The sequence below is a fragment of the Podarcis filfolensis genome, assembly GCF_964270895.1.
Source record: "Podarcis filfolensis genome assembly, chromosome: 5".
Lineage (NCBI taxonomy): Eukaryota > Metazoa > Chordata > Lepidosauria > Squamata > Lacertidae > Podarcis > Podarcis filfolensis.
This window is the reverse complement of record NC_139608.1, coordinates 98,958,660-98,972,920: the sequence shown is the minus strand read 5'-3', so window position 1 is coordinate 98,972,920 and position 14,261 is coordinate 98,958,660. Positions and strand designations below refer to the sequence as shown.

Genomic DNA, 14,261 nt, shown 5'->3' with positions numbered 1-14,261 from the left:
TGTACTTAGTCCAATTTTATAATATACAAATACTTAAAATATTTCTTTTAAGCACAGGTCAGCAACTGGCAGACACAAAGCCAAATGCAGCCAACTAAGAAACACCATCTTACTCCCAATTGTCAAGTCAGGGGGAAGTGAAGTGTGGGGAACAACTGGAGTTATAGCAACAGGACTTCAGGGGACTCTGTTTTTGGAAAATGGTGGGAGTAAGGAGGGTTTTCCATCTGCTGATAGAACAGCTGGGCTGTTCTTAAAAAACAAACACCAGAAACACAACCCAGAAGAAAGCTGGCATGTCACATGTCCTTTAATTAATAATAAAACCAAACAGTAATAAATATTCCCAGCTGAAATAACATTGTGTTAGAGTAGCATCTACATCACACAATGTAATGCAAGACCCATCAAATTTGTACAAGTTGCATTGCAATAAAAGGAAACTACACAGTGCACCTGACACAAAGCTGTCAGAAACTGCTTCACCACCACTGATTCCCCCTTCTCTATTTCCAAGGCCTAAAAATATGAACACATTAGATGTCCAAATGTGCACCTTCAGCAAGTACTTAAAAACCCTGAAGAACGCTGCACATCTGCCTGGGAGGATTCCCTGAAGTTTCTGGGGCATGTTCTAGAGCACAGTTTTCATAAGTGTTAGACAGAACTGTGAGGGCAGAAATTACAGCATAGGATCACATTTCACAGACCCCTGGAGGGACAACTTCCCCAAAAGGAAATTCCACTTTGAAAATCACTGATCTAGGAAAAGTAGGCAAGCAATGTGTTTTCACTGCAGAGCATTTTAACATCTGGGTACCCTAGCAAGCCAAGTCTCAGTAAGGATCACCTACAGGTTTTCCTCAAGACAAGAATTAAATTATTACAGTAGATAACAGTTGTACTCAAAAGCGCAAATGCAGATTGAGAAAATGGTTAGAGAGATGCATTTCTACCTGCATTCCACCTGGATAGAAATATGCTTAACATTTAAGAGTGATGAGGTTGCATCATAGCCAAATACACACTGCAAAGCAGATATGCTTTCCGGGTTCCCAATCCAGTCTGGAAATCTGCATATGGCATCTCTCTTGCTAGCTCACGAGGGGCATATCGGCTGCTTGGACCGAAATACCCACCTGCCTTGATGGTTCGCTAACTACGTAACTCTTTGCACTTTTACGCAGGAGTCCAATGCACAATATATTTTGTACATGTTACATTTTCTACTGCTATTACACATAATTAAATGGAACACTGTGCCAAATTTGGCTCTCAACAGACCCAATACAATTCAATGTATTTCAGGAATTCAATGCATTTGCCTACCAAGTTCCACCATGGTGGACGGCTTTGTGAATACATGCTTGGAGCAGAATGAGTAATGAAGACATTTATTTTTCCCCTCCATACTTTAAGGCTTCAATCCTGTACCCACTTACCTGAAAAGTAAGAGCCATTGAACTAAATGAGGCTTACTTTTGAGTAGACATGACTTGCAGTGAAAATAGCTCAAAGGTTTTCCTGACTAGAACTGTAGTTAATAAAGCAAGCAGAACTGGTCCCCCAAAATGAGAAACAAAGTGGTGTGATAACATTTTCCTAGAGCACAGCTTTTAGAATAATGCGTCCAAAGAACATGTTATCAGCCTTCAGTGTATGCATTTTGACTACCAATGCTGGAATCTGGCAACACTGAGCATATTGTTCCAAACATGGCTTTAGCATTTCAAAGGCCAGCTGGTCTGCTAAATGCTATTTCTTAGCTAGAGTTGTGTTGTACAACAAAAAGTGTAATGCAGAAATAACACTTACTTGCATCCATTTTTAAGAGACCAGGCCATATTTTGAAAGTAAAGCAATCAGAATATGACATTAGAATCTTCTAGAACTACAGCTGAACCCTTTCCCCACTTTTGGTTGCATCTGGGGGTTTTTGCAACACCTTGGCAGCTATCCATGTAAGATTGCTTATTATTTATTTACCATACTAATTTTCAACCAAAATAGTTATTTAGAATTAATAAGCAATTGTGCCAACAAAATAATGCAGAAGACAAAAATATAAAACAATGGTACAGCTGTCAAACTCCAAAACTATCAGGTAAAATCAAAGAAAAAAGGCACAATAAAATACTTCCCTCTAAAAGAAGGGAGGGCAGGAGTGTGCCAACCAGGATTCAAGGGGGCATGAACTACATAACTCAAGGGTTACTTTTGAAAAGGACCTGGTGAATAGCTTCTTTGGAAAAAGCATTCCTTAAAATAAGATGTTGCGTAGGCACTGTGTGGAACTTCTGCTAGCTGAAGAGGCACTCTGTCGCTGACCTCGAACCACAGATTGCTCATGTGTATTTGGGTAAAAGCTCTCCTACTATTCATAATCATTTCTGATAGTTAAGCATAGCCCTTTTTAGACATTTTCCTCTCACTTCCTTAATCATGATTTAGAGGTTGCTTCTCCTTTCCAAAGGAAGAGTGCACACTTCTGAGAACAAGTGGTTACATATACATATACCACTGGAAACATACAGTAGTAAGAGCTGTAGGAGACAGACTTTGCCAATCCCTTCTTCAGCCTTGGAGCAATACAGCAGATTTCCTTTTTCCCCACCAGGAGTCCCTTCTCCAGTGGCTACTCCCACGTAGACCCTACTACCACAGAGAGGAGTATCAAGTGTCTTCTTTTTCCTTTTCACTCTTGGATTCATCTCTCAAGCTAAGTAATAACAGATAAAAGCAACTTTCCATTCCCTCCTTCAAAGACTTGGAGATAAGAGGGAATTCGAGTGTGCCAGAACAAAACTGGATAATATGACAATATTAGGATTCCTCAGACCCAGCCAGCATTTTTATGGCATACCTCTGAGGTGCCTTTGGCATATGAGCCAACCTGTCCCAGCTTAGCAGGCTTTACAGCTTCCTTTGGATGTGGACATAACCTTGCCTCGTCATGCTTTATCCATCGTGTTAAGAATCGTCTGGCAAAGCAAATTAATAGGATAGGGCAAGAGGCACTCCTTTCATTCAGGTGTTGGAAACACCAGCCTAAACCATCACCCAGGCTCTAGCTCTGCAGCCTGCAAAGCTGTGATAGTCACATAGCTCAAGCAGTTGCACATTTAATAGCCCTATAAAATAAGAAGCCAATTTAAAGAAAAACCCTAAAGGAGGGAGATCCTGCCCACCACCACAGGTCAACAACAGGTGGGAAAGATGACTCACCTATCAATCACCAGATTGACTTGTGACTTCATATGATTGGCAGGCAGGTTGTCTCACCCCTCTGTCAAAGTCCCTTCCACAGCGCTTCTCGAGTGCCTGACAGCTTACTGGTTATTGGGCGCTTGGGAACCGCAGCACAAGGGGGTTTGCCCTATAATGGCGGAAAGCACTTAGCACAGGATGGAAATGCTGTTTTCTGCAGAGACTGGCTGTGTGAACAAGTTGCAAAGCTGAATCTAGCCATGTCTCTACCTGCCCCACACATGATGTGCAGGTGGACATGGTTTAGGGGAAATGGCCTCATGGCCCAAACTGGGACCCTGCTCTAGAACAATGACCATCAAACTTCCTCTTCTCTGTGTTTTTCACACTCATGTGTATGCTGGAATTGCTAGGAGTGAGTTGTAGAATTCAGGTGTGTGAGAGAGGAAGGCTGGCAATGATGGTGAAGCTCTTGTGGGCAGTTTGTTTGCCAACACCAATCTTACAAGAAACAGTTGAAAAACTACATTAGAGCATGCCCCAGAATCCTCTGCAGCTGGAAGGATTCCTCAGTAAGCACACTAATGTGCACAACAGTAGAGGAAGGATGTGAAGGTTTAAATCTGAACCTTGTTAAAGCAATGTTTTGGTGGGTGGAGGCAGTGGTGGCAGCAGCTGGGAGCAGGAGAGGTAAGAAATGGCATTTCATTCCAAGTTGATGTGTGTATTTAACATTCCCTGCAAGCCAAACACAGTCTTTCTACCTAACACAGAACTGATACCTCTGCTCTACTCACTCTGGCTTGTGAAGCGTGTTCCAAGTAAGTTCCTTATCAAGTAGGGTCCAGGGAAAAGATGACTGAAAACTACAGCTTGAGCTCCCTGTCAGGGCTCATGGTAAAGGGTTCCAGCCTCTCGCTCTCGGGCAGCATGGCATTCAGTCTCTCCATCAAGGGAATGGTCAGGTCGACGCCCATCTGGATGCGACGCAAGATGGCAGACATCTCATTGACCTTCTGGATCTGCTCAGCGTATTTGGCATATCTTTTCTGGCGCTCCTGCATTAAGCTGTAGAGGGTTTCTACCGAAAGATCCATCTGTTTACAAAAACAACAGGACGGTTGTGTTCAATTAGTCACCTCTTGGAGGAACGAGATGTTCTTTCCATGGACTGTGGGTGTGGAACCAAATGTGGCCCCTGAGACTTTTCCTCTGCCCTCCATCTCTCCCAGCTCCCAACAGTACGGGGGTTAGCTGTACCAGGCCAGGCACAGCAGTAAGGAATCTCCAGTCGGCAGCCCTAATGAGTCCTGCCAGGTCCCATTTGGCCCACGAAGCTGTTTGGGGCCAAAAAGGGGTTGCGGGCACTGCTGATCAGTGGTCCCTACAAAGCCCTAAGCACTGCACTTTGCAAGCACCAATAATCAGCTGATAACACACACACTAGGAAGTGTCTTCAAAATTAACCAGGAAATAAATCCTTTCTCCAGACAATTGAGAAAGGACTTTCTGGTTCACTCTGAAGCCATTTCCCACCCACACTTTCCCTGGATTTTGTAACCGGCCCATCTCAACCACAGCCCGCTCCTCACAATACGGATATACAAGAGGTGTGGGCAGGTGGGTGTGCATGGGGAGAGGAGTGCAGAAAGTTCCTGATTTTTGCATGACTGGAATGTAGCCAACTGTACAGAGGCAATAGTTGCTGCCATTATTCTGCTCGCTTTAATAATAATAATAATAATAATAATAATAATAATTTATTTATACCCCGCCCATCTGGCTGGGTCCCCCCAGCCACTCTCCAAGCGAGAGATAACCAGAGCATGCACCACTCTGGCGAGACAGTCTGCGGGCGGGTAGGGTCTCAGCCTGCGTACAAGGTGGAGCTGGGAGACAGCTGCCCTGGACACAGAATTGACCTGCACCTCCATGGACAGCTGCGAGTCCAGAATGACTCCCAGGCTGCGCACCTGGTCCTTCAGGTGCACAGTTACCCCATTCAGGACCAGGGAGTCCCTCACACCTGCCCGCTTCCTGTCTTGTCAGGATTCAACCTCAATCTGTTAGCCGCCACCCATCCTCCAACCGCCTCCAGGCACTCACACAAGCCTCTAGTCCTGCACACCACTGACATGCGAGCTCCCGATGGAAGCCCTTGGGGAATATTGTCCTTGTGCTGAGAAAGCTTTCCCGCCTCTTCCACAGCGACCACCAAGATTACTGACAAGTCATTAACTATTTTTAAAAACCTGTCCTTTTGTTTGCACCTCTCACATTGCTCCTTCCTTGTCTTCCCGGTTTTTTGCCTCTCCCCCTGTATTACTGCCCCTTTGTAAACTCCTTGGGGCAGGGAGCTGTGCTTTCTTAGCTCATGATGGAACTGTGCCATAACAATAAGAGGCAGAAATAAACTTCTGGCTAGTCCTAGCTAGTGCTATTTTTCTAGCACAAGAGGTGCTGGAACTCACCCTGAACACCTCCCTCGTTCTCTCAGAATGCAAATGGCGCCCACCTGAGAGGTGCTGGGACTGAAAAAAGCCTTGGTCCTACCAAACATTACAAGATTCCCCCCCCCAAAGAACACTTCTCTTAAATTAGGAAGATATACAAAGACACAATGTAGTAAGGATTAGTCATACACCAAACTTTCAGAAGTTGGTCTTGTAAAACAATCACCACCTCCAGAAAAACCATTTCTTGTTTTAACTTCTGTGAGGTAATGCATTTTCTCACCACTGATTTGGGGTGGATCAGCAAAAGTGTTCCAACAAATTTGGACTGCATTATCTCCCAATAATAGGTTTGAAATTTCCAAGTAGACACATGTAACCTTGCTTCGTGCACTGGTTTGTGCTTCTTAAATGTTTGGGAACACCCGCCAAAAATAAAAAATAAAATTGGAGGCACACTTACACTAGAAAATGATTACTTTTTAGAGTTAGTCAACCTCTGAAGAGCCCCTCCCTCAATCTGTCTTGAGCATAACTCTAGATTAAGAGATGGCAAGTTCAGAAGTACAACTCACACAACTGGCCTCCTCCTCTGAGGGTAGCTAATTCTGCTGTGCCTTGACTCTAGGAATGACTGAACGTCGGAATGTAACTGGAACCACCCAACTATAGTGGAGACTTATCTGAATAAAGCAAGACCAGAGCAGATACTCATGCCAAGTGGGCAGCCTCATCTGTGAACAGGTGCTATGGAATCACAGGTCCCCTTCATCATATTTCTTGCAGCACAGAGATTGGGAATCACTGACACAAGCCAGGTACTGTACTGGTGGCTAACAATATCACCAATTTCTCCCTGTGCTTTTTATTAGACAATAATACTGTATTTTAACCAGCTTGTGCTTGTGCTGGTTAAAATTGTTATAAGCTTTATCACAGCCATGACATGCCAACTGATGGCAATGTTAGATTTGCACTATTCAGGCAATAAAGTTCAGTTCCTCTCCTTGGTGAACTGCCCATCTTGCTTCGCAATCCCACCAGTGGTGTTTTGGGAATATGATCTCGTACTTTTTCTAACCTTGGGGCCCACCACCTTCAGACTGGCTTACACCACCACAATACCACCCATCCGCATGCAATTTGCACTGGTGGTTTTGTATGACAGCTCTTTTCAGAGCAGCTCCTTGGTGAACTTCAACTACAGTCCTGCACTTTTTAAATTTATTTGAACACCCCATACCTGGAGAGATCACAACATTGACAGAGTAATGACAGAACAAAGCAAACCTATAGTTAATGTACTTGCACACATTAAACACATGTATGGAAGGTTATGCATGTTCATGGATTTTTATTTGCTTTCTGAATTAACTCTACCAAATTCTTCTGTCTGTTTTTACATTGTTAATGTATCAACATACATGGCACCAGAGGTTTTTTCCCTCGGGGAACGCAGGGGTACGCATACCCCTTAACATTTTGTGAATCTAAGTTTGGCCTCATTGAGGGGCAGTATTTCAACATGAGTAGGAAAATGAGAGTACCCCTAAACATTTTTTAAGGAAAAAAGCACTGCATGGCGCCTCATGAAAACTGTACATTTATGATTTATTGCCTTTTACCATCTCTGTTAAAAAGTGAAGTAATTAAGAGAAAGAAAGAGAGAGAGAGAGAGAGAGAGAGAGAGAGAGAGAGAGAAAGAAAGAAAGAAAGAAAGAAAGAAAGAAAGAAAGAAAGAAAACCCAGAGTTTCCGCTGTTAGTCAGTCATAACAAATTCATGGCAGGCCAAGTTCCTGCTTCCATTATTTAAAACTGTGTCATTCAGTGAACAATCTCAAGCATAAGAGTCTCATTCAAAATTGGCAGAAATATTCCAAACTCTCTGAAATCATCCCTTGCTGAAATTAGTGACCATAATGAGAGTTCAGCCAGGCAATCTCAGTCTCTCTCCACGTTATGCTGAGCAGGACACTCAGGCCTTAAAAGTGTCTCTCAGAATTTTAAAGAGGCCCCTTGCATTCAAGTCAACCAAAGTACGCTAGACACTGATACGGGATTGCAATTCCTTCACCCCTTTTAATAGCTCCCTAGATAGAACCTGACACACAATTACAGAAATTCTAAGAGTTGCCTTCCATTAAACATAAACCTGTTGAGTAGAGGTTGCTTCACACTTTCAAGTCAAGGGCAAGTGAGAGTCGGCTGCATCCATTTCATGGGCCAAAGATGCTGGACAAAGTGTGCTCGCTTCGGCAGCACATATACCAAAGATGCTGGACAAAGAAACTGGCCTTAGAAATGGACTACTCAAGGAGGACTTCCGGGTTAGCGCCAACAACGAATGGCGGAGTTCCTCCGATTGGAGGAACGGGCTCCGTGGAAATTGGGTCTTCCCGCCGCGGCGAAGGCGGGGGCCCGCTAGAAATCCCAGGCGGAGAAGCCTGGGAACGTGGGGTTCGGCAGAGCACCAAGAGCGCCTCCCCTACTCATGAGGAAACCCCTTTTTGGGGCTCCGGAGTGAAGTGGGGTGAGCAGCGCGGTGCTGCAAACCGATCGCTATTTCCATGGAGGGAAGCCGCGCAGCCATCGCCGGAGAGCGCTGACTTTTTCCTGATGACATTCGGACTCTAAATCAAGTACCCGTGAGTAAAAACGGAGAATTGGATCAAGAAATTCGCAAAATTTATGAATTAGGCACAAGCGGGAAGGTTTAAACAGGAAGTCCGCCTTCCGCTTTTTGTATATAGATTGAAGCAAAGACCTTGCAACCTAATAGCCTGGAAAACTGCTTTAAAGTTGGAGATTTCCTGCATCTATAACCAATAAAACCCCCTTGGAAGCAGGAGAAAAGGGAGGGGGGATTTGACTGTTTAATCCTGCAGGAGCAGAGTAAAGGAATTTAAGTTTCCATCGCCCCAAACCTGGGGACGGGGTGTCGGGACAGAAATTGTTTGTGACGTCCATTGATTGAAAGTGGAGCACTTTGACAGATAGCAAAAAAAGAGAAGAGAAACAAATTAACTTCAACGCTACCCTCTGCGTTTCTGTATTTTAAAGATACAAAATATCTGAAAATCGAAAGGATTTGAAATCGAAAGTAATTTCCTTTGTTGGATACTTTTTAAAAGTGGATACAAATAGAAACTGTGTCCCCTAGAGGGAGCCTGTCAGTTTGTTGTTGCAGTTTACTTCGACTCTACAGCTGCAAGATTTGGATCGTGGGACCAGCCGTTCGACCTTGAACAGAAATGAGCTGGAAGGAAGGTTTGGTGTCTGCCCTTGGCATGACAAATGCCTTGCTGGAGCAGCTGTATGAGAAAATGAATTTGATGCATGAAAAATTGGACTTGATGAGTGAATCATAGAATCATAGAGTTGGAAGAGACCACAAGGGCCATCGAGTCCAACCCCCTGCCAAGCAGGAAACACCATCAGAGCACTCCTGACATATGGTTGTCAAGCCTCTGCTTAAAGACCTCCAAAGAAGGAGACTCCACCACACTCCTTGGCAGCAAATTCCACTGTCGAACAGCTCTTACTGTCAGGAAGTTCTTCCTAATGTTTAGGTGGAATCTTCTTTCTTGTAGTTTGGATCCATTGCTCCGTGTCCGCTTCTCTGGAGCAGCAGAAAACAACCTTTCTCCCTCCTCTATGTGACATCCTTTTATATATTTGAACATGGCTATCATATCACCCCTTAACCTCCTCTTCTCCAGGCTAAACATGCCCAGCTCCCTTAGCCGTTCCTCATAAGGCATCGTTTCCAGGCCTTTGACCATTTTGGTTGCCCTCCTCTGGACACGTTCCAGTTTGTCAGTGTCCTTCTTGAACTGTGGTGCCCAGAACTGGACACAGTACTCCAGGTGAGGTCTGACCAGAGCAGAATACAGTGGCACTATTACTTCCCTTGAACTAGATGCTATACTCCTATTGATGCAGCCCAGAATTGCATTGGCTTTTTTAGCTGCCGCGTCAGACTGTTGGCTCATGTCAGGTTTGTGGTCAACCAAGACTCCTAGATCCTTTTCACATGTACTGCTCTCAAGCCAGGTGTCACCCATCTTGTATTTGTGCCTCTCATTTTTTTTGCCCAAGTGCAATACTTTACATTTCTCCCTGTTAAAATTCATCTTGTTTGTTTTGGCCCAGTTCTCTAATCTGTCAAGGTCGTTTTGAAGTGTGATCCTGTCCTCTGGGGTGTTAGCCACCCCTCCCAGTTTGGTGTCATCTGCAAATTTGATCAGGATGCCCTTGAGTCCATCATCCAAGTCGTTGAGTGCTGTGGCCAGTGAATATGATTTAACAGGGAATAAGGATAAAGAAGTTATACAGCGACCAATTCAAGAATCTGGTTTGACAAGGCAAGTCCAAGGGCAGATGAAGAAGGAAGAGGCAGTGATTACTCCTCAAACAACACAAATGGAGAGATTCAAAGTCCTGCAGGAACAAAAGCCACTGCGTTGGAAGATTGAACTTGGAGAGTGCTGGGATGTGTTTGAAGTCAAGGAAGCTCTTAACTCTAGTGGGACTATGAAACAGGTGAACAACCATCTTTCGGATAAATACTTTTTGGATTACAAAGATGACGACAGGGAGTGGGACTGGGGGGAAGGGGCCAGTCTGACGAAGGAAAACGGAAATTATTACCGGATGGAACCCTCCGGAGTCCCACTCCCCAAGAAACTAACAACAGACAAAGAAGCGTGTAAGCATAAACAAGGACAAGAAAATGCGCAGAAGGGGCCTAGAAGAGACTTAAGGGCCTTGGACATAAGAACACCAGATTGATGGACTGGATTTAATGGACAGAAAGGACTGACATGACCCGAAACCAGGAAGAAGGGACGTTGGATAAAAATTAGAGATATCAAGGGAAATTTTTTTTTTGTTAATTTTGGAATTAGTGCAACTTTAATGAAATACCAGGGAATATGCTGGAAAGGAACCAAATTGGCTTTAGCAGAAATGATTTAAGGAGATATGAATGAATATGATGTTAATTTTGAAATTTTAAGATTTTTAAGATAAGATAAGGTTAAAGAGATTAAGGTAAATTGAATAACAGATTAAATTAAAAGATGGAAAGGTTATGTTGAATTAATAAATAAGATAGATTATAAGGATTAATCATTTAAATTAAAATTGAGAAACATGGGAAGAATTTGCTGGAATAATGAATTAAACTAGAATACAAAAAGGGAGGTGTGAGGAAGTTTAAGAAATAAGCAAATGAAAAGTTGTAATTTGAGACTTGTATTTTTCTTTTTTTTCCTTTTTGGTTTTTTCTTTTTGATTAATTTTTTTTTCTTTTTTTCTTTTTTTTCGCTGTATTTTTCTTGTTTTTTTATGTATTGATGAAATTTTGAATAAATATCATTTAAAAAAAAAAAAGAAAGAAATGGACTACTCAAGGAAGCAGCACGTTTCTACAAGATGACACAAGGAACTTGCCATTCCCAGCTCCTGGAAAGAAAAGGGCAGCATGCTATGCAAGCGATGCACTGCTCACATGAGTAAACCACTTGAACAAGCAGGGTTTTTGTGGGTGAGTCAATCCCAACACATTGCTGCAACCCCCGCACAAAGAGAATGTGAATTTTCTTGTGAGGTTATGTGCATATTCCCCTGCTCCTCTGCAGTAGTACAGAAAGTGTGGGGTAAATGTGCATTTTCCTATAGGGGTTGTGATTGTGTGTGTGTGTGTGTGTGTGTGTGTATACACCTTTTTGGCAAGACTTTTAAACTGGTGATTTAAAAGGCTTCTGCTCTTCCCCAAATTCATAATGCAAGTTCTCAAATTCAAGATTATCATTTGGTCATGTAGACAAAGCCTGGGGGTTTTTTCACGCAGGAGCTGAAACTATCACTTTCCCCTGTTCTTTCTTGTGGCTTCCTTTCTTTTCACACATGGAACAAAATTAAAAAGAGCATGCTGGGCATGGAAACAATTTAAGCTTTGTGCATAAGTTTCCATTAAAAATAGATACACTGGACTTTTGTGTACTGGGGTTAGCCATGTAAATTGCAAAATTGCAAAATGGAAAACAGACCACCAGCAGGTCAACTGTTGCCTGGGATGGAAGCAAATGGAAGCCATAATTTTAAACTGATTGTCCCACCTAATGAGACAGGGCTGCAGAATGGGAGCCAGCTAGAATGCTACCAAAACCACGTACCGTATGCCTCATTAAACAGAGCAACACAAGGACTCTTGGTTTTTGAAAGGCTGACTCCAAATAAGTGCCTTGGGATGGCTTTGCAATGCTCTGGTGTATAAAATGGACTGAGATTACAACATCCAAAGCTGGCAACTAATAAGCAGGAAATTGACTGCTCTTTGAATGCTGCAGCCCACTTTCTGATGGGGTTCAGTTGCACAGAGTGCCCTGAAACAGGACTTTAGGGTCTCCACTGTCTCCCTGTTGCTTTCCAGTATGAGGTCAAAATGGTGGCCACGATGTACACAAACCTAAATGGCCTGGGTTTGGCATATAAATCCACTTCCACATTCCTATGAGTCATCACAATCTATAAAGCTGTCCAGGAAATACTTAGGGAAAGTCTCTCACCTCTGGAATTCATTTCACCTGGAGACTCACAGAAACTGGGCCTCTTTGTTTCCTAAGAAGTGAAAAACTTTTCATTCAAATGAGGAAATATGGAATTTAAACAATGTAAATTAAGGGTTTTGATAAACCTAGCCATAAATCAAATGGACAAAAAATTGGAATTTAAGGGCAAACGTTCAAGCAGATTAGCTTATGAACCTGGTCCCCCCACCAAAAAAAATTCAAGGCACATTTCAAGGTGCTGGGTTTGTTCTACCAGCTCACAGCTGCCACTGTTGCTGAATTTGTTGAATTTATATCCCACCCTTCCTCCCCAAGGAGCTCTGGGCTGCATAAAGTTTTAGGCCTTACGCCCAACACTCATTGGAGACCACCTGCTTGCTTTATTATCTCACAACTGTTAACAGATCAGCAGAAACTGCTTCCTTGACTTTACCATTCAAGAACCAAGTTGGAATAGCAACAACACACAGAGAGGTGTTCTCCGAGGCTGCCCTACAGTTGTGGTACTCTCTTCTATTGGAGATTTCTCAAAACTTGGTCCAGAAGAGCTTGGTCCAGAAGAGGGGGGCTGGCATTCTTTTCCTTGAGAACTGGAGATTTTGTTTGGTTTGTGTGGTGTGTAGGTTCTTGTTTTTAACATTATAATTCACTCCAAGGCTTTGGAATGAGGAAGGACAGACTACTAATACCTGAGGAAATGAAAGTTTGGTTAAAACCTAGCTAGTATCTATTCTACAATCCTGTACACATGCTAATTTCCAGAGAGAGTAGGAAGAAAGCAGCAGCAATATCTTCTCCTCCCCTTACCACATTATTGACAGTAGCATTTTAAATGCTCTAGTAATGCATTTATGTGCAGACAAAATTCTGGGTACTTGTGATCCAATCCTCAGATTGAAAATGCACCAGGATTGGGAAGACTAGGGAATCCTGAGGGCTGATAAATACAAAAGAGTTCAATTTGCAAGTTACCTTCTGTGCATGGTAAGGGAAGAAAGTGCCTTCAAACTTCCGGATCACAGAATTGAGTTTTCTCTTCAAATGTAGCATCTGAACTTAATTTGAAGTTCAATACAATAAGAAACATGGCAATCAAGCCAACCAACAATACACAACACAAAGGAGACACAAAGTCAGCCAGGAAGCCTTCACCCCACTGCTGAACAGCCAGGGTCAATTGAAAATAGTGTTTTCCTGGATAGCTACCAAACAGACACCTTTCATCTAGGCTTATTCTCTAAATCCAAATCCAGCGCCTTCTCTTCCACTTATGTAGCTTTATCTTGACCACAACTCAATACAAAGACATCACTATACTGGTACATTTACAAGAACACAGCAGGGCTAAAACCTCCCTCCTAATATAATTAGGGCTGTGTACCTGCTCTCAGTCTACCAGAACACAGGCTATGTCTCAGGAACTTCAGCTTACAGGAAAAGCAAGTTTCTAATTCTTGTGGCTATAAATATACATATGAAGGTGTGACATAAGGAGGAATCTCAGAAGCCAGAGAAGTAGCTAAACAGGTTTTCCAATAGTTGAGTGAGAATTAGGATCACTGTCCTGTATAGCGCTTTTTTAAATCTGTAATTAGCAAAACAAGAACAAATAATGCAAAACTCTAAAAGTTGCAGAACTGTGCAAATTAGGAAAATTTGCATAACACATATGGGTTTTGGAATTCAACTTTTCCTGGAATGGGATTTTTATTGAGAGTATACAGAACCCTGATAATGTTCTGAGCAAAATATTGTTCCCGAACATCCTTTCCTATGACTTCTTTAATGAAGAAATTATCTCTGCAGATAATAAATATCTAAGGACCCACCCAGCTATCAAAGGGGTCTGCTGGGGGTGGGGGAACGCAGGATCCAGCTTTCTGGCTGGAAAATATTCCTTACCACTGCATTAAAACAATAATACATGATCCACCATAATATAACAATTCACAATAATCACAGCAACCAGCCATCTGGGTGAATGGTATTAATGGCCAGGAAATGCCTGAATAAACAGATACGTTT

At 42.8% G+C, this 14,261-nt stretch overlaps 1 protein-coding gene across 2 annotated transcripts in view; it reads right to left on the bottom strand.

Annotated features, from left to right (window-relative positions):
- Positions 1-292: 292 nt before the first annotated feature.
- The window catches only part of BORCS5 (BLOC-1 related complex subunit 5), a gene marked incomplete at its 5' end in the record, with an annotated part of 33,838 nt that continues 19,869 nt past the window's right edge, over positions 293-14,261 (bottom strand). The window contains 2 exons of one of the 2 annotated variants that reach the window (XM_083615995.1): positions 4,097-4,304; positions 12,234-12,285. In XM_083615995.1, the coding sequence (XP_083472121.1) occupies positions 4,234-4,304; positions 12,234-12,285 (123 nt within the window). In that variant the 3' untranslated portion in view covers positions 4,097-4,233. Of the gene's footprint in view, positions 4,305-12,233; positions 12,286-14,261 lie in introns of both variants that reach the window. The other variant, XM_083615994.1, reaches the window with a different exon arrangement.